At 40.7% G+C, this 26,643-nt stretch overlaps 1 protein-coding gene across 2 annotated transcripts in view; it reads left to right on the top strand.

Moving 5' to 3' along the window:
• Positions 1–26,378, top strand: part of Prkg2 (protein kinase, cGMP-dependent, type II) — a 107,603-nt gene extending 81,225 nt beyond the window's left edge. Inside the window, exons 15-19 of one of the 2 annotated variants that reach the window (NM_008926.4) lie at positions 8,617–8,780; positions 12,615–12,737; positions 13,935–13,997; positions 21,756–21,822; positions 24,046–26,378. In NM_008926.4, the coding sequence (NP_032952.3) occupies positions 8,617–8,780; positions 12,615–12,737; positions 13,935–13,997; positions 21,756–21,822; positions 24,046–24,141 (513 nt within the window). In that variant the 3' untranslated portion in view covers positions 24,142–26,378. The remainder of the gene's footprint in view (positions 1–8,616; positions 8,781–12,614; positions 12,738–13,934; positions 13,998–21,755; positions 21,823–24,045) is intronic. The other variant, XM_006534821.3, reaches the window with a different exon arrangement.
• The last annotated feature ends 265 nt before the right edge of the window (positions 26,379–26,643 follow it).

Below are 26,643 nucleotides of genomic sequence, written 5' to 3'. Positions count from 1 at the left end.
CCCACGAGGCACAGGTCTCACCACAACAGTTAATGCAGCCAAGAGAATCCCCACAGTCTTGCCTGGAGGTCCATATCTCAGATGATCCTAAATTCTGTGTAGTTGACAATACTACCCACCTCAATGGGCCAATAAAGAGGTCTCATAATTATGTTTCAAAATATTCTGATTCAAATAAAAATAAAAACCCAAGCTATCATAATTTCTGGAATGTTCCCCCAAAGCACTGTTGATAGAGAAACAGAAAGCACTGAGTGCCTTATTAAAAAAGGAGAAGGATCAAATATCAACGGTATCTATTCCCAACTGAGGGAATAGCATATGAAAACAGAAGCAAAACCTCACATCTGAATGACTGGGAGATAATTGAAATGAGTCCGTGTTCTTGTAGCTGAAAACAGAAAATTCCCAGAGGAAAAACCAATTATCTCAAAAGCTGATGCTTTGAAGTGATCAACAGAAACCAACAAATCTCAAGATGAAATAGCAAGGAAAAAAGGAGGGGACTTACAAATTAGCATCACAAATGAAGCAGACGGTATTATTACAAGCTTTGTGGATACAGAGATGGTGAGAAGAGAACTCTGTCAGTAGCTCTCAGGGTCAAGAGATTGGATGAAATAGGCAAATTCTTGATAAGACATTACCTTCCAAATGTTAGACAGAGAGAAATCAAACATAAATAAGTTGATATTTGATAAAAGAACAAAGGTAATTCTTAAATAAAATTGTTTTTTTTTAAAAATGGTCCATCTGAGACCCACCCCAAGTAACCCTCACATCGATCCCACTCCCTGCATAAAAACTAAGTAACAATCAAAAGCTCAGACATACACATGAATAATAACTCATAGGACTCCTAGAAAATAGCATAGGGTGCCATCTGGATGGGCTTGAGAATAGCGAGGGCGTCTTAAGTACATATGAAAGGCTATATCTATGAAAGAAATAATTGGTAAGCTAGACTTCACTGAAATTAAAAGGAACCGACCCGTTAAAACAAGGCCAAAGCCCAGAGAAAAACATTTTTTAAGGGATATATCTGATAAGAGATCATTGCAAAAAATGTACAAAAATACTGAAAACTAAATAATAAACAACTTGATTACAGATAGACTAATGACTCTATGGACAGCTTACCACAGAAAATTAAAGATGGGAAAGAAGAATATGAAAAATACAAAATCATAGATCGTTGGGGAGTTAAACACTAAACAGCACAGCACCACCATGTGCATGGTGCAGTGGCTCAAGTGTAGCACATGGAGGACCCCGAGTGCTGGGGAAGGTGGGTTGTCAGGAATTCTCATTCTGCACAGGAGAGGATAAACAGTGCAGCATCCTTCAAAGATATCGTCAGTCTCTTAACAAACTAAACATACGCGGACCAATCACTCAGCTATATTCTCTGTACTTACTGGAAAAAGATAGGACCTATGATCACCTAAAGACCTGGACATAAATGTTTATAGCTCTATCATAATTGCTGAATCTTGGGAGCACCCAAGCTATCATTCAGTGGGTTTATGGCTTTCACATAGTGCTGAGCTGTGAATAAACTATGGCAAATCCAGTTTAACCTGGATTGTTTCTATAATAGAAAACTATTCAACTCTAAAATCAAATCAAGAGTTCTTAACTAAATGCTATTCGTAAGCCAAATAAAGCCATGCTCGAAATGCTTCGTGCTGCGTTGTTTCTCAACTGTAAGACGTTTTGTAAAAGGAAAAATTATTGGAGACAACAGGGAGATTAGTAGCTGCTGAGATGCAGGATACGGGAGAGACATGAGTATGGATACTTTAGCATAGTAAAATTGCTCAGTACTCTATATAATGATAGACACGTGCAGCTATACATTTTCCCAAGCCTACAAAAGAGACATCAGTTGTGAATCCTAAGGTAAAGGGGACATTTTGGGAACGATGACTTGTCAACAGGTGGCTGCTCATCTGCAGAACCTGTCCTGCTGTGGTGTGGGGTGTTGACAATGGGGTGGGGTGGGGGAGTTTGCTGAGCGCGCAGGGGACAGGAGGTTTATGAGTAAACTGCATCATTCCTTTCAGCTTCACTGATGGATCTGAAGGAATTAAAAGCTTATAACCAAGAAAAAAAAATAAGTTCAAAAGTCACATTCAACAAATTAAGATAGAAACAATTTAATGACAAATTTAAAAGCGTCAGCAGAAACACACTACCTTAATAGATTTCTCCACTCATATATGTCAAAAGTCTCTTAGAAATCTAGAAAACAGAATCTGTTTCCTTAATCCAGTAAAAGGTGCCTAACAAAACCAAGTGTATAAACATATACACTATGGTTAAAGCATTAGAAGTACTGTCTTAAAAGATCAATGGTATAAGGTGTGAACTCACAGAGAGTGTAACACCATACACAAGACCTGCACAGGTTCAAACTAAACAGAATCCCAGCACTAAAAAGGGGAAGTGGACACAAATCCCCCACCCCACCCCACCCCACCCCAGAAGCCATTTGCAATTGATGCTTCCTGGGCAGAGGAAAACCAGTTTCTTCCTGTAGAGTGTCACAGTGTAATCAGCCACAGTCCCTGGCTCTGTGCCCAGGAGGACTTGACCAATACAAAACAGACTCCTTGCTTATTTGTGTGTGCTGTGTTTGTTGTTGTTTTGTTTCGTTTCTTTTCCTTTGTGTTTTGTTTGTTTATTTATTTATTTGTTTGTTTGTTTGTTTGTTTAATTGAGAGGGAGAAAGAGAGAGGGTAGGGTAGGGACAGGGAGAATATGAAGTCCAGTGGGTAGAGAAGTCGTGAAGATCTGGGAAGAATTGGGAGATGCAAAGGGTATAATCAAAGTATATAGTGTGAAAAAAAAATTAAATGAAAAAGTTTTAAAATCACTGCTGTGCACACTTCTATTCACTATTTTACTGACTGTTCTACCTAATGCAGTAAGGTGGAAATATATTTAAAAGACACACTGAAAAGTCACAAAAAGGGCTGGAGAGATGGCTCAGCGGCTAAGAGCACTGACTGCTCTTCCAGAGATCCTGGGTTCAATTCCCAGCAGCCACATGGTGGCTCACAACTATCTGAAATGGGATCTGATGCCCTCTTCTGGTGTGTCTGATGACAGCTTCAATATACTCATTTATATAAATAAATATACTTTTAAAAAAACAGTCACAATGAGACTTCTCAGATTGGTTGATTCTTTATAGATGCATCCAAATTTTATAAAAGCAGACTTTACAATTAAATGGAGGATTTACAGTATGGTTGCAGGATGTCTTGGTACACAGTATATTTTAAAATAACCAGAAAGAGAGTCCATAGGGATGCAAACACCATTCACAAAAATGGAAACATGTATCTAGGACCGAGTGTAATAGTGTACTTCACGGCTTTACTGAGAAACTTGCAAAGCTTTCTATAAAGACATTAAAAAGATCTAAATTAATAGATGGGGTGGTTCATGCCCTCTTCTGGACAGAGCTACACAGATTCTCAGCCCTCCTTCTGGGTCGTTGTCACCAAGTGGCATGGTTGTAGCTTGTGAAATCATAGCCTTGCTATGCACACCACTAGCAGATCTGTCTTGTAAGTGTCTCGTGAAGTGGTTTATCAACAAAGACAGACAACTAGAGTTGGCAAAGCCATAAAATTTGAAGTCTGTGTCCCTGAATTAGGGCTTAAAGATGATTCTCTTACTGCAAACCTCCCCCCGCCCCAGGAAAGCCATTATGTGAGTTAGAATTAATTAATGTATAGTTGAAACATTAATGTCTTCCTGAATCTATTTTTGTAGTATCTAGCCTTATTTATCCCAGCTCAGACAGACAGATGCATCATGTTTAAACCAGGAATACTTCTCATCCTTGAGGTAGTCCATCAGCTGACCTACAGTCTGATGGCCTTCTAATGAGACTGCCGCCAGAGCACTTCATGATGCTTGTTGGCAAGCTAAAGCTAGAAATTTATGTCAGGATTCCCAAACACCCAGAATAGCCAAGGTACTGAGGAGGCCATGCAAGAAAACCAAGGTAGAAACAAGTTATGTCCTCAATTATGTGAGCTGATTACAGCTCCAATACTTGAGCAGAGGTAGTTCAAGTTGGAGCAGTAGTAGTTTTATCCTCACAGAGAGTAACCGCTTGTTATTTAGATGGTGTTGCAAGATAAGTAGACTTCATTGTTCAAATGCACCACTATAGGCTTGAATGAATAAAAAAAAAAAGTGTTGCCCAAAATAGGTATGATAATGCTGATCTGAAGATTAATATCTAGAAGTAGTATTGCATTTGTTATAGCAGATATGTGGTAAAGTTAGAAATGAATGGGGCTAATCGATAGATGTGTGTGTAAGTGTGGGTGGTTGCTTGGCAACGGGCAAGAACACACAGAGCAGGACTTCTATCTCTGTTCTCTTCTAGTGACTGAACTTTGGAGCAGCGGGGCCTCTGCTCGCTTGCATTTGTGTCATATATTTTAATGTATCAAGAATTTCCTCATGTAAAATGTGAAAATAATCATTGGCTCCAATCATTTTCTATGGATGCAATAAGACTAGCTTATTGGCTAACAGAGACTAAGCTTGTCCCATTCATCTGCTGAGCACACACAGCTGCTTCTACTTGCAAATATTTTCTGCCTCAATTTACCTGTCTCGAAAGGCTTATCTTTGGGTGTTGGATGGAATTGTACATAATGCAACTGTGCGTGGTGTCTTTCCTTACCACAATATATCTTATTTAGATTGACTAATGGGTAATCTCTGTCTTTTCCCCCTACAATAAGAACAATTTTAGCATCTGCCACATACCAAATATAGTTGACTACAAAAATGGATATGTGGGGACTCTTCTCCACGAGCTGGATTTAGTGATCTAGTTAGAACCTACTACCCAAAGGCGTGTGATTATGAGGTATAATTGGTAGTAAAGAACGTGGAAGGAGAAAGGAAATATACCCATGACACAGGGTAACCTTCTAGGAGATGATGTGGGAGATGAGTCTCGAGGGATTTTCATAGTTCGCTGTTTTGAATCAAGTCCTTTCCTTTCTCTTGCCCAACTCAGCACTGTTTCTGTGAGTCTCTCCACCCCATGGAGAAGGGGATGCTTCATAAAGGGCTCCTCTATTCCTACCTCCGCCTCTCCCCTGTCCCTTAGGGGAAAGCACCACTGCTGTCCATTAGAGAAGGATGTTAAATCAATTTCGGGAGTTGGCAGAAAGACAGAGATTCCATTTTACCTCGTCTAGCCTGAGGTAAAGACGGGGCCCAAAACATGCCACATAAATACTTTTTTGGAATGTTATGTCTCCATGAGTCATCTGTCTTAATTAGACTAGTCACTTTGTGCCCAGTTTTTTTTTTTAATGTGACTGAACCAATATGTGAGAAATGTTACTAACCCAAAGAGAAACTTATGGGGGAAGAAAGGTCACTGTTAATGGATACCAGTTCTAAGAAGTCACATGGTGATTTTTTTTTTCTTCTTCTGAATGATACAGCCTCAGCTCCAGCTTTGGAAGTATCTCAAATCCTTCTGGATTATTTCAGCCATTATAAACATGTTTGAAAATAAAATAATAAATACCTAAATAAATAAATAAATAAATAAATTAATTAATTAATATGTTTGAAAGCTCTCAGCATAATGTCATCCATCCTTAGTGGAAATTTAATCCAGATAGTTAAAAAACAAAAATAAAAACAAAAACAAAACAAAACAAAACTGTCTACAGGTTTTCTAGAGATCCCTGAAAGACTAGTTTTTTTGTTTTTTCTTCTTCTTGCAGAATTTGAAAACAAAGGGAGAGGGTCTCACCTTTTTTCTTTCCATGATCTTTTGAGGACATAAATCATACCCTTTCTTCCCAAGGTCTTTTTATGCTTTTCAAACCCATGCAAACCTCCATGCCCTTTCTACCTCCCACGCCTCCCTGGACCACAGTAGAGTCACACTGACCTTGGGATTTGAACTGACCACCAGCATCTGCCTCTCAGGCGTTCGTGCCGTCTCTTCCTCTTTTTCAGATGTTCACAGAATTCCTCTCTTAGTTCATTCAGATGTCTGTTCAGATCCACCCAAGTGCACCTCACCGAAGTGTGTTTTCCTGGCCCTCCGATTGATCGTGAATTCATCTCGTTCTCAGCGCCTCAGTCTTCTGTTTGCTTCTCCACAGAATGTCTTACCACATGATGTATCATCATCATGTGGTAAGACAATGTATCATCATCATGATACATTGCTGTGATCATTATTGTTCTTTTCTTCTTGATACAAACTTAAGAGCTAAAGCTTTGTGTGTGTCCTGGTACCTGGAAGAGAATGGTTTTCACTGAGTGTCTCTGAATAAAGGAAAGTGGACGTCCTTTCAGCGGCCTAGAGGAGAGGGGAAAGGCTCCTTGGTGCAGCCATAGTACTGAGGTGGGGTGGGGGATGGGGGAGCTTGCTTCTTATGTAAAATGTGCAGAACTTGACATAGAAAATCTGGAATCTTCTACATTAGTGACACAACTTTGGGTAGCTCTGAATGCCACAATTCATTCTGTCCAAATGCATTAGATCAGAGTTAGTATGAACCGAGTAGACGAAGAAAGGAATATGATTTTAATAAATCTAGGAGCATTAATATAATTATTACCAGCTTGTTGAGCCAATATGCAAATATTGCAAGACCATACTGGCAATTCAAATTAAAATATATTATTTAGAAAATTAGAATAGCTCTCCTAAATAGCCAATGAACTTCTAGTAATTCTTAAACGGGAAATTAAATGCAATTAAAACACAGTCTAGAAGCTGTTATCACCCAAACAAATACAACGTTTCTGCATATGCATATATACAGTTGCAGCTAAAATCACATTTTCTCACCTCTTAAATTTCAGCCTTTATAAAATTAGTTAGGACTTTCATTATTGTTTCTTCCTCTGAGGAATATGTAGCTGTTCTCATCTCTGCTGGTTGCAGAGTTTAATTTTATAATATTCCCAGTCATCTCTCAGATTTAATCTTTGTGAGTCATGCTGCACAGATAAAGGCAAACAGAAAAAGCCCGTTTTTGAATCGTGTTATTTGCATTCCTTTTTTCTTTCAATAACGAAATCTTTGCTACTTATGTGGTAAGTATGAAAGAGTCTCAGAAAAGGGTAGAGTTTCTAAGAGATTTCTTTAATGGAAAACAAAAGCTTTAAACATGAGTATTTGAACAAGCAAATGAGGTAGATGTTTTGGTTTGTAGCTCTTGCTCATCAAAGTGGGGATTTATTCTGATATCAACTTTCTCCATTTTTAAGCCCAGATTATTGATATGTTATTGAAATTACCCATGTGCAGTGAAACTATTGAAATGGGTATGGTAAGCCCAGAATCAATTTCTATGCCTGTTACCTGAGGGAGGTAAAAGAAATTTAAAATGAAATTAGTGCACATTAGAGGTGATTGGCTAAATCCTCACTTCCCTGTGTGAAGAAGCCAGCAATTGTTCAGCAGGACTGGATTTCGGTTATACACACTGCCACACTCAGTGAGAGGTTGCTGAAGCCCTGACCTCCCCTCTCATCTGTTCTACAAAGTTCACTGGGTAAAAGCTTGGAGTAGTGAGAGAGACACATTCTAAAAGGCAGAGATTGGGGTCCCTGACTCCTTACTGTGGGAGAGTTCCTCACCCCTAGTCAAGGACAACCTCAAGTGTCACCTCCCAGTGGCACCCACATTGTCCCAGCCCTACCTTACTAACCTTCTGGGATATTAACTTTTTTTTCTCACTATGAGTTGATACTTTCTTCCCCATTGTGGATCACAGAATGTTATATGGACCGCATGTGCATAGATTGGCCCAGTACTCTGAGCTTCTCATGGCCAGCTCCATATGACAAGCATGGAGCAAAATCTAAGCTGGAGTGGGTGCTCACAACTTTTTCAGAATATGAGATTTAATAATTTCCTACACTCCTTCCTAGTGAGGATCACAAGTGTTCAGAGATCGAAGCAAACTAGGCAAAGATGGTGCTTGCTTTGCTTCGGGATACAGAAAGAGATAGCTGGCATATGCTGTGAGCAGTGCATCTTTAGGACAGGCAGAGGTTTTAGCCTCTTTTCTTAGTAATAGTCTCTTTCCCAAACTCTCAACTTTGCTATTATTTCGATCCCTGGAGGAGTTTTACAGGTACCTGTTTCTATTAGTTCCCTGCCTCTTCAAACCATCAGATAAGCCACTGAGTTAAAATATGCTTTAGTCCTAATTGCCAGGAGCATAAGAATGATTTTGAATTGTCTTCAAGAGTAATGTGGGGCACATGATGGAACCTTTCTCCATAACTTGATCTACAAAGGGATATCTGAGATGGTGCATCTGTGCGCATGTGTCTGCGCATACGTGTGTGTGTGTGTGTGTGTGTGTGTGTGTGTGTGTGTGTGTGTGCTTGTGTGTGTGGTATGTGTGTTTCTGTGTGTGGTGTGTGTACACAAGTGTGTGCATGTGTGTGTGCATGAGTGTGTGTGGGGTGTGTGTATTGTATTTTGAAGGAAATTTTGGACTCGTATGAAAGCTCATACAAATTAACAGAAACTTAAAAGCAGCATAACATTTTATAACATCTTCAGTTTTCTTTGATGTTTTGTCTTAGGTTGACTTTGGATTCGCTAAGAAGATTGGCTCTGGACAGAAAACGTGGACATTCTGTGGGACTCCAGAGTATGTGGCCCCCGAGGTCATTCTTAACAAAGGACATGACTTCAGTGTGGATTTCTGGTCCCTGGGGATTCTGGTCTATGAGCTCCTAACGGGCAAGTGAGTGTGAACCCACAGCTCAGTCCAGCCTCACTCAGCTCTGTCTTCAGGGCAAAATAATTCACTAATGATAAAAATACAAAATTTAAAATGAATGTTGCTTTTTCCTCTTCATGTTGCTTCAAACACAGGGCTAGGATAAGAAGTTTAAAATAAAAAGGATTCAGAAACCTAAAGCAAAGGAGGATAGCATTCATATAGTTTACCTAAAGTGTCAAGTTTCATTGTTACAGAAACACATTCAGTATGTGAAAGTTTTATGATCCAGAAATAGAAACAATACTTTGGACTTGTTAGAATTTCTTTCCTTTTAAACAAATGATGAAAGCTGTTTTCCTAGTTCAGTAAGACTCATTGATCAATCAAACTAAATTTAGCTAGAGTCTGCCATCTTCCCCAGATGTCATTAACCATAAATGCTAAGAGAAGGCTACAATGCTGAATTTAAAATTTAAATCCCCTGACAGCTCCTTTACAAGGTGCTAATGAACAGAACCAAGACACAGCATGGGCTTCAGCGGTTAAGAGTGGCTTGTCATCTGCAGAGAGATAAAAAGCTGGGACTAATGAATCTGCAGGCCTAAATATTTAACACAGGACAGTGCGCGCGTTCACACACAAACGTGTACACACACACACACACACACACACACACACACACACACACACGCGTGCGCGCGCGCGCGCGCGCGCGCGCGCGTGTACATGCAATACAAGGTAGTCCACATTCGTAATATACTTCACTGCTTACCAAGCACACATACACATAACCTTGTTTAGTTTTCAAACACACATGAGGAAGGTAAGATAGGAATTTTCATTATTATTTTATGATTCAAATGTTTTTGATTATTTTATGATTTAAATTTTACAAGTTAGACAACTAGGTCACAAGACTATCTGCCTGAGATCAGTAACTTGATTCCAGTTCCCCTGGCTCTGTCTGTGACGTACTTTCTGTGACACACGTATGATTTATGACTCTTTATAGCCAACTGTGATCAACATTAGTTTCAGAGACATTTGCACTAAGAATTGTGTAATCAGTCCTACGATGAATCCATTTGGGGCAGTAAATGTCAACATACACATGTTCTTTTTGCAACAATAAGGACCTAAATAGGGATTTGCACGTTCTAAAGATGCAGTCCACCACTGAGCTGTGTTCTACTTAATTGTCTTAAGTGCTGCAAGCCTCAATATTAAATAAAAAATGTGAAAACACCCATGGTTCACATCTTTGTCCACACACACACTGGGGAAACAGATTTGAAAATCTGCATTTTAGCTGAATCATTATTAACAATGTTCAGATAGTCATGATGGAAGAGTGAGATGGAAGGATGGAATTTTCCAGGTAGTCATGGAGAAGAGCAGATTGTTTAAGGTGTGCGAACCCTGTGTTGTTTCCAATATTTATTCCTTCATCTTAGAGATGTCTAAGGGAATGTTACTGGCATGGTGGTTCTTGGAGCTTCTGGAAAATACATGTGGATCTTTGTCACCTGAGAAATGTGTCATGCAGAACAGCAAAATAAATTGGGGAAATAACAGAGGGAGAGAAGGGACAGCAACTTGGAATTGCTAAGGGGGCCTCAAACCATCATAAAGAAGTTAGGGAGATATTTTGCCAGGCATTTTCAGGGCAGAAGAAAGTCCATTTTTAATTCTCTGATCCAGTGTTTCAGGTTGTCAGGGAAAGAACACCATGAGAATCATAACAAGGCTGTAAATATGCTCGTGCATGCATCTCTGTGTATTGAAGATGCCAAACCAATGGCTTTGCCTCTGGCTTCATTTTCTTCACAGTGGAATCAGAGGTTACTTGAAACTCAATGCATTACCTTTGCTCTAAGGCTTTATTATTTTATTTTATTGTGCCAAAGGTGAGGACAGTTGGTTTCCAAGTAGTACAGCCATAGTTGCTAAACAACAGAGTAATTAGGTGTTTTTTAATCTTCAAATTTTAAATGGTGTACTAGCCCAGACATGAAAATGTTTTAGGAATCAAAGTGATAAACAAATTAAAATGTTGCCCCACTTTGGTGGCTACATCTAAACCCCACTAGTCTTTGAAGTATTCTCTTCGGTGCTTTACAGGCCCTGCCTCTCCCTCCTCATCTTACCGTGATAGCCCCATCTCTGTACTCATTTCTGAGTTTTCTCATTTTCCTGATAGTTACATTGAACCAGTCAGTCCTTGACCTCTTTTCCACCTAACACTTACTGCGTCATATCCTCAAGTCCTACAACCATAAACCTTATGAGATGATGAGATGGACCAAGTTAATCTTCCTAGTGTTTCTCTTCAATGTTAGGCCCATAAACCCAATGGCCTGCCTCTCAGGTCCACATGGCTCTGCAACATAGCCAGGGTCCTTTCCCCGGTGACTAGCTGCAGCAACACTGAGTCAGGTGACTTTCCATTGCTGTGACCAAATACCTGAGGTCACTTAGAAGTAAGAAAAGATGTATTCTGGTTCCTTGTTTCAGTCTATGAATCACTGACCCTGTAGATTTGGGAACATGGCACGTTATGACAGAGCATGCGGCAAATGATGTCTGTCACTATGAGGTGGCCAGAACACAAAGAGGAAGAGACGAACATCTCAATATTCCAGTTAAGGTCCTTTCTCCAATGGCCTTTCTTCTGGCCTCATTCCGAAAAGTTCCTGTTACGTCTCCATTATGACACAGCTTGGGGACCGGGGCCTCTGGGGACTAGCCTAGACCCAAATTATAGCACTTGCCTCGTCCCTAGTTTGTCCATCTTAGGGAAAATAGTTCTATTCAGTGGGCACCGTGGCCAGGAATCATTCTTGAATTTCTTTTCTCTCTTCCCCACCACATTCACTACGTTGGCAAATCCTGTTAGTTTTATCATTAGTCTTAGGCCAGGCTATATCACAAAATTCTATAGGCTGGTGACTTTTTTTAAAGCTCATTTATTTCTTGCAGTTTGGGAGGCTGGAAGCCTCAGCAAAAAGTTGAGCTCTAGTGAGGACTCCCTTTTAGTTGTAGACTTATAGGATCCTCGCTAGGAAAAAGATGGCCAGCCAGACTCCTGTCTTAGAAGGTCACCAATCCTATTCATTGATAGGCACACTCTCAACCTAATTAACTTTATAAAATCCCATCACTTCAAGATTATGGTTCCAACATATAAATCTGACAAAGAGACATAATTAGTACAGTCCATGGACTAGATAGAGCCACGTCTCTTTCAATATCTTCAGCACAGCTTCCCACCGCCAGCCTGCCAGCCTCACCCCATACTGGACTTTATTTCTTGTATTAAAAAAGATGACTCAAGTTGCTGTAAGTTCTACCACTGACTCAGATCCATGCCCAGATCTTCACTGTAGCCCACGGGATACACAGGATGCTGTGGTAATCTCTCAGCGTCCCTGGAAGCTTACTCATTCTACCATTTACTGCCCACTCCTGCCCACTCCCGACACATTCCTTTGTACTTCCTGTCTCAGAACTCAGTGATCTCAAACAAGACAACTCTGTGTCTCATTGGCTCCCTCTGTCCATTCAGACTTCTCCTTTGTCAGCGTAGAAAGGAGGCTTTTCCTACTCACCTTCTTACACACACACACACACACACACACACAAGAAAATCACACCCCCTCCCTTTCTGTCTTCTCCTTTTAGGGGTTATTTAAGTGATGGGAAATTGATTAAAGGCTTTCCACAATATACCCCAATTTGTTGTAAAGTAACTAAGAGGGAGGGTCAGAGAACAGAACCGGAGTGGAAAGAGAAGTAGGAAAAGAGGAGCCCCACAAGACTCTCTCTGAAGTGCGTCTTATTTTGTGTCTTCTCCAGCCCTCCCTTTTCTGGGATAGACCAAATGATGACCTACAATTTGATTCTCAAGGGAATCGAGAAAATGGATTTCCCCAGAAAGATAACAAGGCGCCCTGAGGATTTGATCCGGAGGCTTTGCAGGTGAGAATGACCATGGGCCACAGAGGAAGTGTGAAGGCTTCTGCTCCCCGTGCAATGCGGAGATGTTTTGCAATTACGTTTGTGCGTTCAGTACTTGGACATCTTATGTTGCTGTTGTAACTGAAGAAAGTTTTTAAGTTAAATATTTTTGAAAATATTTTTGCATGTGTATTTGTGCACGGGTGCATGCCTGGTGCCTTCAGAGGCTAGGCGATGTCATCATATCTAGAACTGGAGTTATAGACTGTTGTGAGTTGTCGTGTAGATGCTGGGGACCCATTACAGGTCCTCAGGAGAAACAGCAAATTCCCCTGACCATGGAGCTGAGCTGTGTCTCCAGCTCCCTAGTAGTCTTCTTTCCTTTTTGTTTTTTAACAGAGTTCAAGAAAAGATTTTTATTTATTTTTATTTTGTGTTTATAGGTATTTTACCTGTATGCATGTCTGTGCACCATGTGCATGTCCATAGAAATTAAAAAAGGGCATTGTTGTGTCTCCTGGGGCTGGAGTTAGAGACAGCTGTGAGTGCTCTACAGGTGCTTGGACTTGAACTTGAGTCCTCTGGAAGAATAGTCAATGTTTTCACCCACTGAGCTATCTCTCCAGCCCCTTCGTAGTCTTTAAGAAAATGTACTTTTCCAGTCTTCTTTTAAATTATTTCAGCCTTTGACTTACTATCGAAAACATCAATTTTCAGAGAAACATTGGAGACTTCTAGAGCTTTGTTTTGTTTGGCCCAAACTCCAATGCACTGCTGTGCCCCTGTCCCACCTTTGGAGATGTTTTTAAAGCATATAAAGTTAGTAAATCAAAAACATCAAACCTAGTTTGGGATTTGCAAATAGGAATACCTACACACTTCTGAGATTGCAGCTTGGATGTAAATGAAATCCTAACACATTTCCCAGTTTTCTCAGCAGCATTTGCAACTAAGTTTGCAAGCTAGTATTTATTCAAGTCTATCCACAGCTCATGCAGAGAACAGATAGATGAATCCAGACACTCAGCTGCAGCTCCTCCATGGAAGGACCATAATTTTGTTTTCTCCCTGTGGTCAAATGGCTGGCCTGCAGTAGGATCTGATGAAAGTTATTGAGTAAATGAATTTAAACACAAGCACTATTCTTTTTTCTAAAACCACTTGTATGTTGTTGTTGTTGTTGTTGTTGTTGTTAACTTCTCCCATCAATCATTTTAGGCAAAACCCAACAGAAAGGCTGGGAAATCTGAAGAACGGGATCAACGACATTAAGAAACACAGGTAACTGATTTTCCTTGTTGCTGACATAAACATATAAATGTGCAGAATAACCAGGTGTCTTAGGTAGGGTTTCTTTTGCTGTGATAAATACCACGGTCAAAAGCAGCCTGGGGAGGGAAGGGCTCATTTCATCTCACAGCTTATATATAGTCCATCATCCAGGGAAATCAACACAGCCACCTGGAGGCGGGTACTGATACAGAGGCCGTGGAGGGTACTGCCTACTGGCTTGCCCATAGGTTAATCGGAGGGTGGGGGGCACTTTCTCAGTTGAGGTTCCCTCTTCCCAACTAACCATGTCTGGTATCCAGCTGATGTATAGGTCACCAGTATGTGAGATGACCATGGCAGGTTCTCTCAGGAGACCGCCTTGCTCCATTACAGGCTTTCAACTTCTGGGTGTTTCAAGGTGTAGTTTTCCTTTGTATAGTTTGCTAGTAATTGTTGCCCAAATAGGTCTTAATATGCTTTCCTTAATACTGGAAGTTCATGTCAAGAATGAGTCATCATTCATGTCATCTTTCAGTCACAGAAACAGTTTTGCATCCACTGTTATTTCTATTATTATTATTATTAACCTGGCTTCTGTGAGGGAATTAAGTAATATTTTTGGCTTTGAATTTGTAAATAGAATAAGATACAATTCTTGTAGAGATGTAGAAAAGAATGATACAGCCTAACCCATTATTAAATACCACTGACTAATGAGTTTTTACTTTATGTTGTTGTAAAGGGGATGCATTTAGTAGGAACTGTGGCAGGATCATGGTCTGGCCTTACCTAGGTCCTCAACTCTTACAACCCCATTAAGACAATTCACAAGAGACAAAATGTCATATAAATGAGAGGGAACAATTATTACCGAGTGAAGTGGGACATCAAGGGATAAGAGTGTGCAGTTGCCACAGGGACCATTGCAGAGCAGAGCATCTCATGTCACTCTGAGAGCAGAAGGTGGCTTCTGCCTGTGTAGGTATGCTCTATGATTATTGCTTACATCCCGTGAACAGCTTTCCTGACGGGCGTTTTCCTGTCCAGACTGACAAGCTCTCGGGTTCGATCTTACAGGAAGGGCAGTGGGTTGCCAGGGCTCCTGCTAGCTAGCAATCTTACAAGGTTTGTGGTTTCTGGATCCTGTTTGAGATAGTGTTAATGGCTTTCCGGGCAGTTCAGGAGGTCACATCTCCAGGGACAGAGAAATGACTCAGGTCATTTAAAAGTAATTGAAGTCCTGCAGCTCTAGTCCTTGGCTTTACAGGCTGCATACCATGAGGCAAGGGGCCAGTGCCAGAGTCCTTAAAGCCTGCTAACGTCTAAACAGCTCCCCCATAGAAGCCATATCCTGACTCCTTAAAGCCTTTCTGCTGCTGCTAGAGAAGAATAGAGAGCCCTCTTAAGATGTCAGACTGTGAACCCAAAACGAGGAGAGCAGTTGACTGTGGTATTACTTACAATGCTTGGTAGTTTTAGGTTGCTAAGTCTTTTTTATTTAATATATCTTCAAATTACATCAGTTTTTGTCAGAGTGTGATTTATTGTAAGTCACCCCTATCCTATTTCAGTTTTATCTAATACCGCCTATTTGTTTAAAATATAGTTTCCCTTGGATGATTCTCTAGGCTCTGAAACCTCAATTTACTTTTCTGATGGAGTCCACTGATTTGCACAGACCCACAATTCCGAGTCATCTCATGGTGACCCAGCATTCCCCATTAATAGCTTTTAGACCCATGATAAACTCCTTGAAAACCGCTCTAATTTGTTCAAATATTCAAATGTGGCACTTTGAACCTTTAAGATTTAACAGTTTTTAAATCAATCATTGGCAAGTCCTAGAATTTTCAGGATGTTTTTATCTTGCTTACAATCTATAGACAGAAAATATCACTGTGGCTCTAGTTTGATGGTCCACAGATAAATGTGAGAATCTTATTATTGTAAGCTTTTGACTATGATGATATGTTTACTGTCAAAAATGAAAACACCTCTAAGGTTTTATTCCTCTCGGATTGAGGACTGATGTTTCCAGGTACGCATGCAAGGAATCAGGATAAAATCTGGAATTCCGCCCATGCTAAACACATGCATTACCTCCAAACCACTCCCACCCTACCAACCCCCCCCACCCCCCCAGCCCATCCCCACACTCTGTCAGCCTGGACACCAAAGGAGGCACGTGGCATGGCTGATATTTCTTCTCTTTAACTGCAGCTGCAAAATGAGTAAATAAATAAATAAATAAATAAATCCTAAGCTGCCAATCTTGCTGTATGAATTCATGATCTCCCTTGCAACAAAGCCATGTGCTCACCATTGTGAAAGCAAGCTTCCCCAGAGGGTAAATTAGAAAGAAACAGAGGGAGGGAGAGAGACAGCAGAGAGGGAGACACAACACAGACTCATTTGGAACTTCATATACATTAAAGTGTTTGTAAGACTTTATTCTTTGTCGTTCTCTGGGCTGCCTTCAATTAAAGGTCGATAAACACTGCCTAAAAATCCAGTTTATCTTCTCCTTGCACCCCATACTTGTGACCTGCTTCTATTCCCATTATAAAATGGCGTATAAGCACCATTCATATTGACCAGTGTCCCTCTAGTTAAAGTGATTCTGATTTTATTGCCCACCCTCCATGCTGTCATTAAGGAGTTGCCATGCTTTGCTGTGGGGTGGTTGGAAAACAGAAGTGACCTTAAGTGCCGAGAAGCTCCGGCCTTATCCTCTTCCTCTCCCCTACCTGAGGCTCGCCCAAACGCACTGGGCAGAGTGTGGTGGGATGCGCAAGCAAACTGATGTGACTTGGCCTTTCCTTCCAGTGAGGTGGATTGGTCCATTCCCTGTCATAAGGAGGCTTCCTTCTGCCACACACGGCTTCAGGGGCAGAGTGCGGGGGACAGCTGGCACAGTACAGCAGATGGCATGGCGTTCTCGGAACTGAGAGACAGAATTTCATGCTGATTTTCCTCTTGTCTCAGAGCTTTTTCCTAAGCTACCAAGCTAAGGGAGAAGCTCAGTGTGTGTGTGTGTGTGTGTGTGTGTGTGTGTGTGTGTGTGTGTGTGTATGTGTGTGTATGTATGTGTGTGTATGTGTGTGCATGTGTGTATGTGTGTGTGTATGTGTGTGTGTGTGTGTCTATGTGTGTATGTGTGTGTGTGTGTGTCTATGTGTTCTCAGTCTTGGGTCACGACCTCCATAAGGACTGCAAATCGGATATCCTGAAGCTCAGATATTTACCTTATGATTCATAACAGTGCAAAATGACAGGAGAAGTAAGTTTATGAAGTAGCAACAAAAATAATTTTATGGTTGGGGGTTACCGAAACATAAGGAACTGTATTAAAGGGTTGCAGAAATGGGTTGGAGAAACACTGCTCTAGATAAAAAGCTCTTTAAACTCCATACAAATCTCCCAAGTCTATAGCTTTCTTACTACCCAGTATAGTCTTAAAAGTCACCAACAACATGCTTTTAGGGGCTGGAATGGTTGAGAACACAAACAGAGGACATGAGTTCAAATCCCAGCACCTATGTCAGCAGCCCATAACCACCTCTAAGTCCTGCTCCATGGGATCTGACACCCTTTTCTGTCCTCCTTATTGGGTGCACCCCCCCCCGACACACACACTCACTTTAAAATAAGACACACACACTCACTTTAAAATAATAAAATAAATCTTCTCAAAAATCTCTTTAATGTTTGTGTTAGATTTTTCTACTCCTCTGAAAAAACAAAATTAATTTTTAAAAGAAAACTTTTCATTCTATCTTTGTATTAAAATAAAATTATGCCTAGGCATGGCATCTACTCTATAAATATGCCCAATTTGGGCATCCTTTATTAAATCATCTTTGCTCCCTTGTTTATTAGCTAACCTAGAAACAAGGCATCCGTCTTTTCTCCCAAAGACAAAGAGAGGCTGGTTAGCCTGGGTCGATGTAATAATGCATTCCTGATAGGAGGATAAACCAAACACCTTCTCAGGACATTTGAGGAGGGTGTCTATAAATCTCCTGAAAGCAATTTCTGTCCTGTCCATGTCAGCACAGCTCGGCTGAATGTTATTCAGCTATCAGTGTGTGCTGTACCTGAGCTGCATACAACACAGCCTGTCTTCTGCATTGCCTGTGATGTGTGTGGCCTGTCACAGAGCACCGGGATTAAATGAATGGCCACTCACCCTAAGCAAATGTTGCTGTTAGTCAAATTGCACTCTGAGCACTCTAAGAAGCACAAGACCATTTTCTTCACTAGAACAGCAGTAATCACTAGTGTTAACACTTCTATAAGCCCTTGGTTAAAGAGCCTTGTGAGTTATCCTAAGAGTGGCTCCTGTATTTTGTGGCAAACAAGGTCCTGCAGAAATATGTACTCAGAAATGTCTGAAGAGGGAGTCCAGGTCAGTGGCTCAGTGTCAAGTCTGATAGGATTGTCCTGGATAAAACTTAGTGCTTTCACACAGGGACAGAGGATGAGAAGACATCAGCTAACGCTGTTGTCTGACTCCTGCCTTTTACTAGAGTTGTAAAAGCTTCTATTAACACGGCATCTGAAGTGGAAGGCATGAGTTAACATTCCACTGGCAAACGTAGACTTGGATTGGGAAGTCCCGCTAAGGGCTAAACCAAAACAAACTGAAGTGAGGCAACACCTTGAAGGAAGGGAAGACTTGGCTTGTGGTGTGGCTAAAGCAAGCCAGTAACAGGCTCCTGAAGGAAGGTCCCCTGCCCTTAGTCTCCACCACTCACAGCGCCGCCCCTGTGGTCATTGTCTAGATGACTGCAGTTACCGTTTGAGAACCAGATTGTACTGCTCTTCAGCATTTGTAATGGCTTTCCATCACACCAAAACTTACTGCGCCCCACTCTCCAGCAAAGCACCCTAACATGATCTGCCATTTCACTATTTCTTAGACATCTTTTGCCATTTTTGCTTTTATGATTTACTTTGGTTTTAACCATGTTTTTATGGATTCTTCGAGAATGTCAGACCATGGATTTTGATCATATACACCCCTCAGGACCCCTCTCAAATCCACCCTCTTTACTCTCAATTCTTTACCTATCTGGCTTTGAGTTTTCTTCATCTTTTTTTTTCACCCATCAACTACAATTTGTATTTATTTCTCAGCTTTCTTGATTGATAGGACCTGCTCTGGAGTGTGGTTGACCCAAGGGGCCCACACTATTAAAGGAAACCGACTCTCTGGCTCCCAGCAGCTACCATTTGCCAATACCACCTCAGCTAACAGGATTCTTGCTTCCCTCCCTCTCTCCCTCCCTCCCCCATGCTGGACTTCATCTGGTTTCAGCTCGTTAAGCTCTTCTGTGTGCTGTCACAATCACCAGGAGTTTCATATGGACAAATGCCCCATTGCACTGTTTCTCTGATTCTCTGAAGTTACTCACTGCCTCTGACCCTAATGATTTTCCAACCCCTGGGTATCTTTTTTCCCCTATTTTTTTTTTTTTTTTTTTTTTTTTTTTTTTTTTTTTTACATTTTGTATCTCTGCTGACTCCTACCTCCTCCATCTGAGAGGTCTTTGCTGCAGAATTCTGCATGGCTTCTCTCTTCTCTTTATTCTTTAAATACCACCTCACTTGGAAGCAACCCTTCTAAACTCACCCCATCCTAATACCACTCTTATCTCTTTCACCTTCCTGGCACTTACTAGTGTATAAATGTAAATCAAGCATTTGTGACAGGTACTTATTATGTCTACTGACTTACCAAAATAAAAACATTATATATTTTTCATACTTGGGACAAGTTGTCTTTCCATAAGTGTTTGCTGCCTGGCTAAGTTGACATCAATCGCCTAAATAACTAATGATCAATAGGTGGAGAGTATCCCTGCTCCATGTTCTTTGTAAGATTCCAAGAGACAGAGCAGGCAGTCTCCGGGAGGAGGGAGGCCTCCCGACATCTGCTATGACACATGTGCTGAAGTCCAGATTCAGCTGTTTACATTAATGATATGGATGTGAATAAGAGAAATTCCATCTGTCAGCTTCACTCAGTAGCCCCACACGTCACTCACTGTAGCACGCTTCGCCGTTGGATCTGTGTGGGCGCTAGAGGAGGTGGAGAGGAGGAGACTGAAACTGACTGCAAAGTGCTCAGGAAGGAGAAAGTGGTTGGTTGGACTGGTGAAAACACTCCCGGGGACCTTGTTCCTCCAAAGCAAAGGGGAGAGGCAGACTGAATTGGAGAGGAAGTTGGGTCAAAGGATGTGTTTTGTTGTTGTAAGAATGAAGTCGTTTCTGTATGATAACCAAGCAGCGTCAGCAGTGACAGTGCAGGACAGAAAAACTGCAGCAATAACCAGAGATGATGTCATGAAGCCCGTAGCAGAGACATCGGCAATCGGGAGAAGACTAGGAAGCCCCATTCATGGTTCAGGAGAGAGGGCAATGCAGAAGGGGGGTGCGAACGGGCTGAAGATGGGTCATGAATGATTTTCTATGGGCCTTTGGAGTTTTGTTCTGTTGTGGATTTTTTTTTTTCATTTCACTTCAGTGAGTTAAGAATCAAGGGTCAGGTCTAAAGCAATGTTTCTCAATCTATGGCTCACATGCCCCTTGAAGTTGAGCGACTCTTTTACACTTGCCTAAGATTTTGCTGAAAGGACCCTTATATAGCTGTCTCTTGGGAGGCTATGCCGGGGCCTGGCAAACACAGAAGTGGATGCTCACAGTCAGCTATTGGATGGATCACACGGCCCCCAATGGAGGAGCTAGAGAAAGTACCCAAGGAGCTAAAGGGAACTGCAACCCTATAGGTGGAACAACAATATGAACTAACCAGTACCCCGGAGCTCTTGACTCTAGCTGCATATGTATGAAAAGATGGCCTAGTCGGTCATCACTGGAAAGAGAGGCCCATTGGTCTTGCAAACTTAATATGCCCCAGTATAGGGGAATGCCAGAGCCAAGAAGTGGGAGTGGGGGGCGAGGGGAGTGGGGGGGCCTGGGGGGACCTGGGGGGGTTTGGGATAGCATTTGAAATGTAAATGAAGAAAATACCTAATAAAAAAAGAAAAGAAAGAAAAGAAAAGAAAAGAAAAGAAAAGAAAAGAAAAGAAAAGAAAAGAAAAGGAAAGAAAACAGATACTTACATTAGGATTCATAACAGTAGCAAAATTACAGTTAAGAGATAGCAACGGAATAATTTTATAGTTGGGGGTCACCACAACATGAGGGACTGTGTGAAAGGGCCACAGCTTTAGGAAGGTTGAGAACCACCTGGACTGGATAGCTCTGTGGTTAAGAGCACTTGTTGCTCTTGCAGAGGTCCCAGGTTCAGTGCCCAGCACCCACACAGCAGCACGGTAGCTCACAGCCATCTATAACTTTGGTTCAAGAGAACTTGACACTCTTTTCTGAGCCTGATATGCTCAGAAGAGGGTGTATGCATGCATGAGCCTGCGTGCATGCAGGCAAGAAGAAAACTTGTACACATAAAATAAATAAGTCCTGTACAGATGGGACTAAAGTTCTGAAGTCTGAGGAGGTGCTACACCGTAAATTCTGAACCTAAGTGTGATGGGGAAATATTTAGGGTGGTTGCTGGCCAGTGTGTGTGCCCATATTCATGGGTTGAATATGAAATGGGTCAAGGCATCCTTCCCTGTTAACTTCAGCTGCTTACAGCAGCACTTTTGGAGGTAGGAAGCAACACAATGGGTAAACAGATATACTCTAACATGTTAATCATAGATTATGTGAGTAATAGCCTCTGTATTTTTCTCATTTTAGGTGGTTAAATGGTTTTAATTGGGAAGGGCTGAAAGCACGGAGCCTTCCGTCACCTTTACGGAGAGAGGTATGGTATTTGCTAGAACACTCCCTCAATTAGTTTCTAGGAACTCATTTTGAAAACAAATTCTGAAGGAGGGAAGAGGGAGAGGGGAAAGGATGGAAGGAGGGAGAGAGAGAGAGAGAGAGAGAGAGAGAGAGAGAGAGAGAGAGAGAGAGAGAACATATGTATATGTAAGAGATATTAGAGCCAGGCATGGTGGCACACGCCTTTAATCCCAGCAATCACGAGGCAGAGGCAGGCAGATTTCTGAGTTCGAGGCCAGCCTGGTCTACAAAGTGAGTTCCAGGACAGCCAGGGCTATACAGAGAAACCCTGTCTCGATAAAACCAAAAAACAAACAAACAAACAACCCCCCCCCCAAAAAAAAAAACAAGAGAGAGAGAGATTTTAGAATTTTAAAAACTACTTATTAGGTGAGTTTGTCCTGCTAATTGTAATCTAGAGACTTAAATAGTGTGGCTGGGGCTAGAGCTCAGGCTCAATGGGAAAAGTTCTTAACACATGAGCATGAAGGCCTAAGAAGCTGTGACTATAGTGTGAGTGCCTGTGATCCTAAAGCTGAGGAGACAGAGACAGGCGGATCCTTGAACCTCCCTAGTGATGAGCCCCAGCATCGGTGAGGGACACTGTCTCAAAATGTGAGGTAGAGTGTAATTGAGTAATGATGCCTGATATCAGCCTCTAGCACCCACAGGCAAGTACACACAAGGACAGTGTGCAGGAAACCCACACATGCATACGCAAGCACACATACACTAAAGAATACACACAAATAAAAATAATAGAGTTGTCTATGTGATGAACCTCTTAGGAATTAATTATATGCCAGTACCACCTAAATCCCAGAGTAGTTAGAGGTGCTCAGGTACACAGATGAAATGTAATTTATTGTTAATTACAATATGACAGTTGCAATATATTTGCCGTCTGACAACACATGCTACTAAAATGTAACTATAGCTATGCCTAAAAGAAATGCTACTATTATTCCAGAAACAAGAGAAATAAACTGAAATATAGGGCATTTAAAGAAAGATCAAGAATCCTGGTCAATTATAAAACTATTTTCCATTAAAAGGAGAATTTTATAGGTGAAACAGAATGGGAAAAGAATAAGAAGTGTTGCATTAGTGTGTGTGTGTATGTGTGTGCGTGTGTGTGCGCGCGTGCGCACGCGCATGTGCACTCACACGTATTTTAAATGATCAATAGATATCACATCTCCTTGTATGCTATTTAAATTGTAGTGAGTGTATTCTGAGAAATTAAGGAAGGTTACATTTTGTTTTATGTGATTATATCTGACTAGAAATTTTATTCTTCATAACTATTTAAATTTGGTGAAAACCTTTGCTCTACGAACGTGCAGTGGAAGGCACAGGGCTGCCACGATTCCTACAGACAGCATACATACATACATTTGGTATACCACTGACCTATATTAGTCCTTGACACCCTTCTCCCCAAGTCATGAGAAGTTCCACTTTCTCTCAACCTATGTTGCCCAATATGACACCACTAGCCACAGTGGTGACAATCCTAGGAGGTGTCCTTAAATGCCCAGTACCCCACAGCAAATCACAATAGTGTCATCAATGCTTTTTTTTTTAAATCTGATTGTTTAATTATGTGTTTTCTAATTTGTTTTAAGTAAAGAATTTCAAACCATGGTGACAAAATAGTTTAATACCACAGCCATTTAATTTTATTAGTGACATTTCAATACCCCTAAGATTTAGGATTGCGCATTTGTTTACTAATTTTGCAAACTTCACAGAGATACAGTAACTGCTCAAATTCAATATTGGCAAGAAACTTAAATGTAAGAGGAACTCTGATAACTTGTAATATTCAAAGATACTTGTTTTGAAAACATTCCGTAACTTGGTACAGGAAGGTGGATAGCATTTATTTTACCTTCTCTTTAGAAAATAATTCCTCATGTTGCACAGCAGCTCCTGACACACGTAACCAACAACAAAACGCTTGCTTCCAATGAGATGACCCCACTATGCTGAGACTGTGACACAATGCCGATAATTGGCAATCTTTTCTATGTAATGTATAATATGTAATTTGTAACATGCAACAGGTAAACCGTGATATGTAATGTATGTAGTAGGCTCCAGTGTGAAGTCAGCACTCAGGTATAACAAGTTTCACCTGGATGTACTGCCACGCCTGGTCACCCTGGTCCTCACCTTTGTTCTCTCCTATCTCCACTAGCTCAGTGGCCCCATAGATCACAGCTACTTTGACAAGTATCCTCCTGAAAAGGGGGTGCCTCCGGATGAAATGTCAGGCTGGGATAAAGACTTCTGACAGGAGAAAAAAAAAAAAAACCCGCCGCCGCTGTGCCCTGGAAGAGGACTGTGAGAATCAGTGACACAGCGCTGGTTGTTTCTCTCTTCAAAGCATTGTTAGACCTCTTGGAAGACAATTACAGAAAAGGAAACCCTGATAGACAGGGAAGGAGAATGGCTGGACGTGGTTCTGAATAAGAACATCTCCTTTAGCTGCTGGGAATTAATTATCCTTTTATTCCATTCTGTACTTGTCTCAGGTGTCAAAGGTTGTCCTTTTCCATTCCCATGGTCCAATCCTTTTTTTTTTTTTTTTGGCATAGGATAGTTTTCTTGAGAATCTGTTTCTCCCTCCAAATCATACTGTCCTGTCTAGAATCCTAATAAAATTAATATGGCTTTTGTTCTTGACCACCTAAGCTATCCAGATAGATGGAAGTCTATAGAGCAACTTTAGAAGACTCTCTCCAGGGCTCCTTAGACACCAGGGATCTTTACAGCATCCTTAAGTGGGGTTTCCAGGTTTCTTGGGTAGTCAATAGAAGGCCATGAATTTCATTTTCTTTCAACTTACAAATACACTAATACATTTTTCTGATGTTAATGAGGAAAAAGGAAAATTTGAATATTAGTGAGTGGTGCCAGCTACTAAAGAAGGCCAGTCCATCAAATCAGATAATTACATCATTTTTAATAACTTAGAAAAAAAAGCAAAACGGTTCTCTTTCCTTTGGCCAGTTGCGATACTGCAGGGATCTATTAAAAAAAAAAAAACAAAAAAAAAACAAAAAAAAAACAAAAAAAAAACAACTTTGTTAAACATAGTTTGGAAAGTGTAGCTAAATGATGGGCCTTTGGAAAGGTTTTACCTTATGTTAAAAAAAATATTTCCACTACCAAAGTAAACAATTCAGTGGAATAAAATGCTAAGGACATGTCCTTTCCTCCAAAGACAAGGCATAACAAACCCCTGACAGCTAAAGTTGCTAACTCTTTCAAACTCTGAGATATTTTTGATCAGTCCTATTATTACAGCTATTAGTAAGCCCAAAGTATAGAAAGACCATGTGTGATTTTAATGAGAAGCCCATTGGCAAATGTTGACATTCGTAATCACTGTAGAGGTAATAGCTTTGTTCGAAGGAGGCAATCGAGCCATGTCTAGAATTATAACCCAGGCTACTGGGGATGTGGTGGGATTTTAGAAGAAAAAGGAACACCAAGAATCTGGCTTCTTCCTGTTTCCTCTTGGTAATCTTCCAAACTGGAAGCGATGAGGAGAGCTTCCAGTGCGCTAGACACCTGTGCCTGAGGGCTTTCCTGGTGTTTGTAGGTGTTCTACTTCCTCCCTTCCTTCCAAAATGAAGGCAGATGTCCCAGGATCTTCTTAATCTGGGAGAGGAGACGTGGTCTCCTGATTCCTGTATCATTCAAGCTTCTGATTGTATTTTCATATGATATATTCTATGTGAAAAGAAAAACACCCACTCCACACACACTTTCACTCTTTAGAGAAAGTCAGCTGTCTGTCTCCTGAAGACTTAAGCCAGATAAGCGAAGCCCAGAATAAGAAAGTGCATCCTTAAGAAATTATATTTACACATGTAGAGTCCTTTGCTGAACCAAAGAGTTTTGTTTCTTGGGGTAGATTTTTAAAGATTATGTATTGTATATAGAAAAGCCATTTTTAATAGGATTAATATAACATGCTTAAAAGAATTTCTAAAGTCTAAAAATATCTTATTTGCATTTGATTTCTATGTACTATATGCTTTTTCATGTATATATTTTATAATTACCAACATATGCAGGGGGAAAACTGATACATTGGATGGCTATTAGGACTGTACAGTTATAGTAACAATGATTTTCTCCAGAGTGTTCCATCATTGCAATCGAAAAGTCCTACATGTTTAGAGTTAAAACACGCCTTGGAAATTAATCTTTCCTGTGAGTGGCCATATCATGTATAATTCCCACACATGGTTTAATGTGTTCCCTTTACAAAGATGAGGATGTGTCAGACTGAATTATCATTGAATCGCAACTTGATTTCTAGCTCAGTGACCTTGGGAAATTGATTTGCCTTTGGGTACTAGCTTCTCACTTGTAGAACAAAGGCTAGGCTAAGTGGTATTATCTACAGACAGATCCTTATCTGGTATCTGTGAAATGGTTTTTGCTGCATAGATGGAAGCTACTGTTACTATATCTCTGTTAAAATTAAAGCGGCCTTAATAACTACTTAGTTCTGAACCATGTGTGTCAATGGTGTCTGTGTTCAATGGTGTCTGAGTTAAATTAAATCTGCAGTAAAAATAGTTGATCAAACTTTGGTATAAAAAAGCATTAATCATCACCAAAATGAAGTAAGTACTCTACTGAACTGACCTGCACTTAAAGTTTATGAATTAAAGACACACACACACACACACACACACACACACACACACTCAGAAGAATAGGAGGTTATCCCTATATGTGAAAAGCCATCATACTTTTATTAAATAATTTCCAATTT

This window comes from Mus musculus, chromosome 5 (genome assembly GCF_000001635.26).
Source record: "Mus musculus strain C57BL/6J chromosome 5, GRCm38.p6 C57BL/6J".
In the NCBI taxonomy this organism is placed as follows: domain Eukaryota; kingdom Metazoa; phylum Chordata; class Mammalia; order Rodentia; family Muridae; genus Mus; species Mus musculus.
The sequence above is the reverse complement of the archived record's forward strand: the minus strand, read 5'-3'. Positions and strand labels throughout refer to the sequence as shown.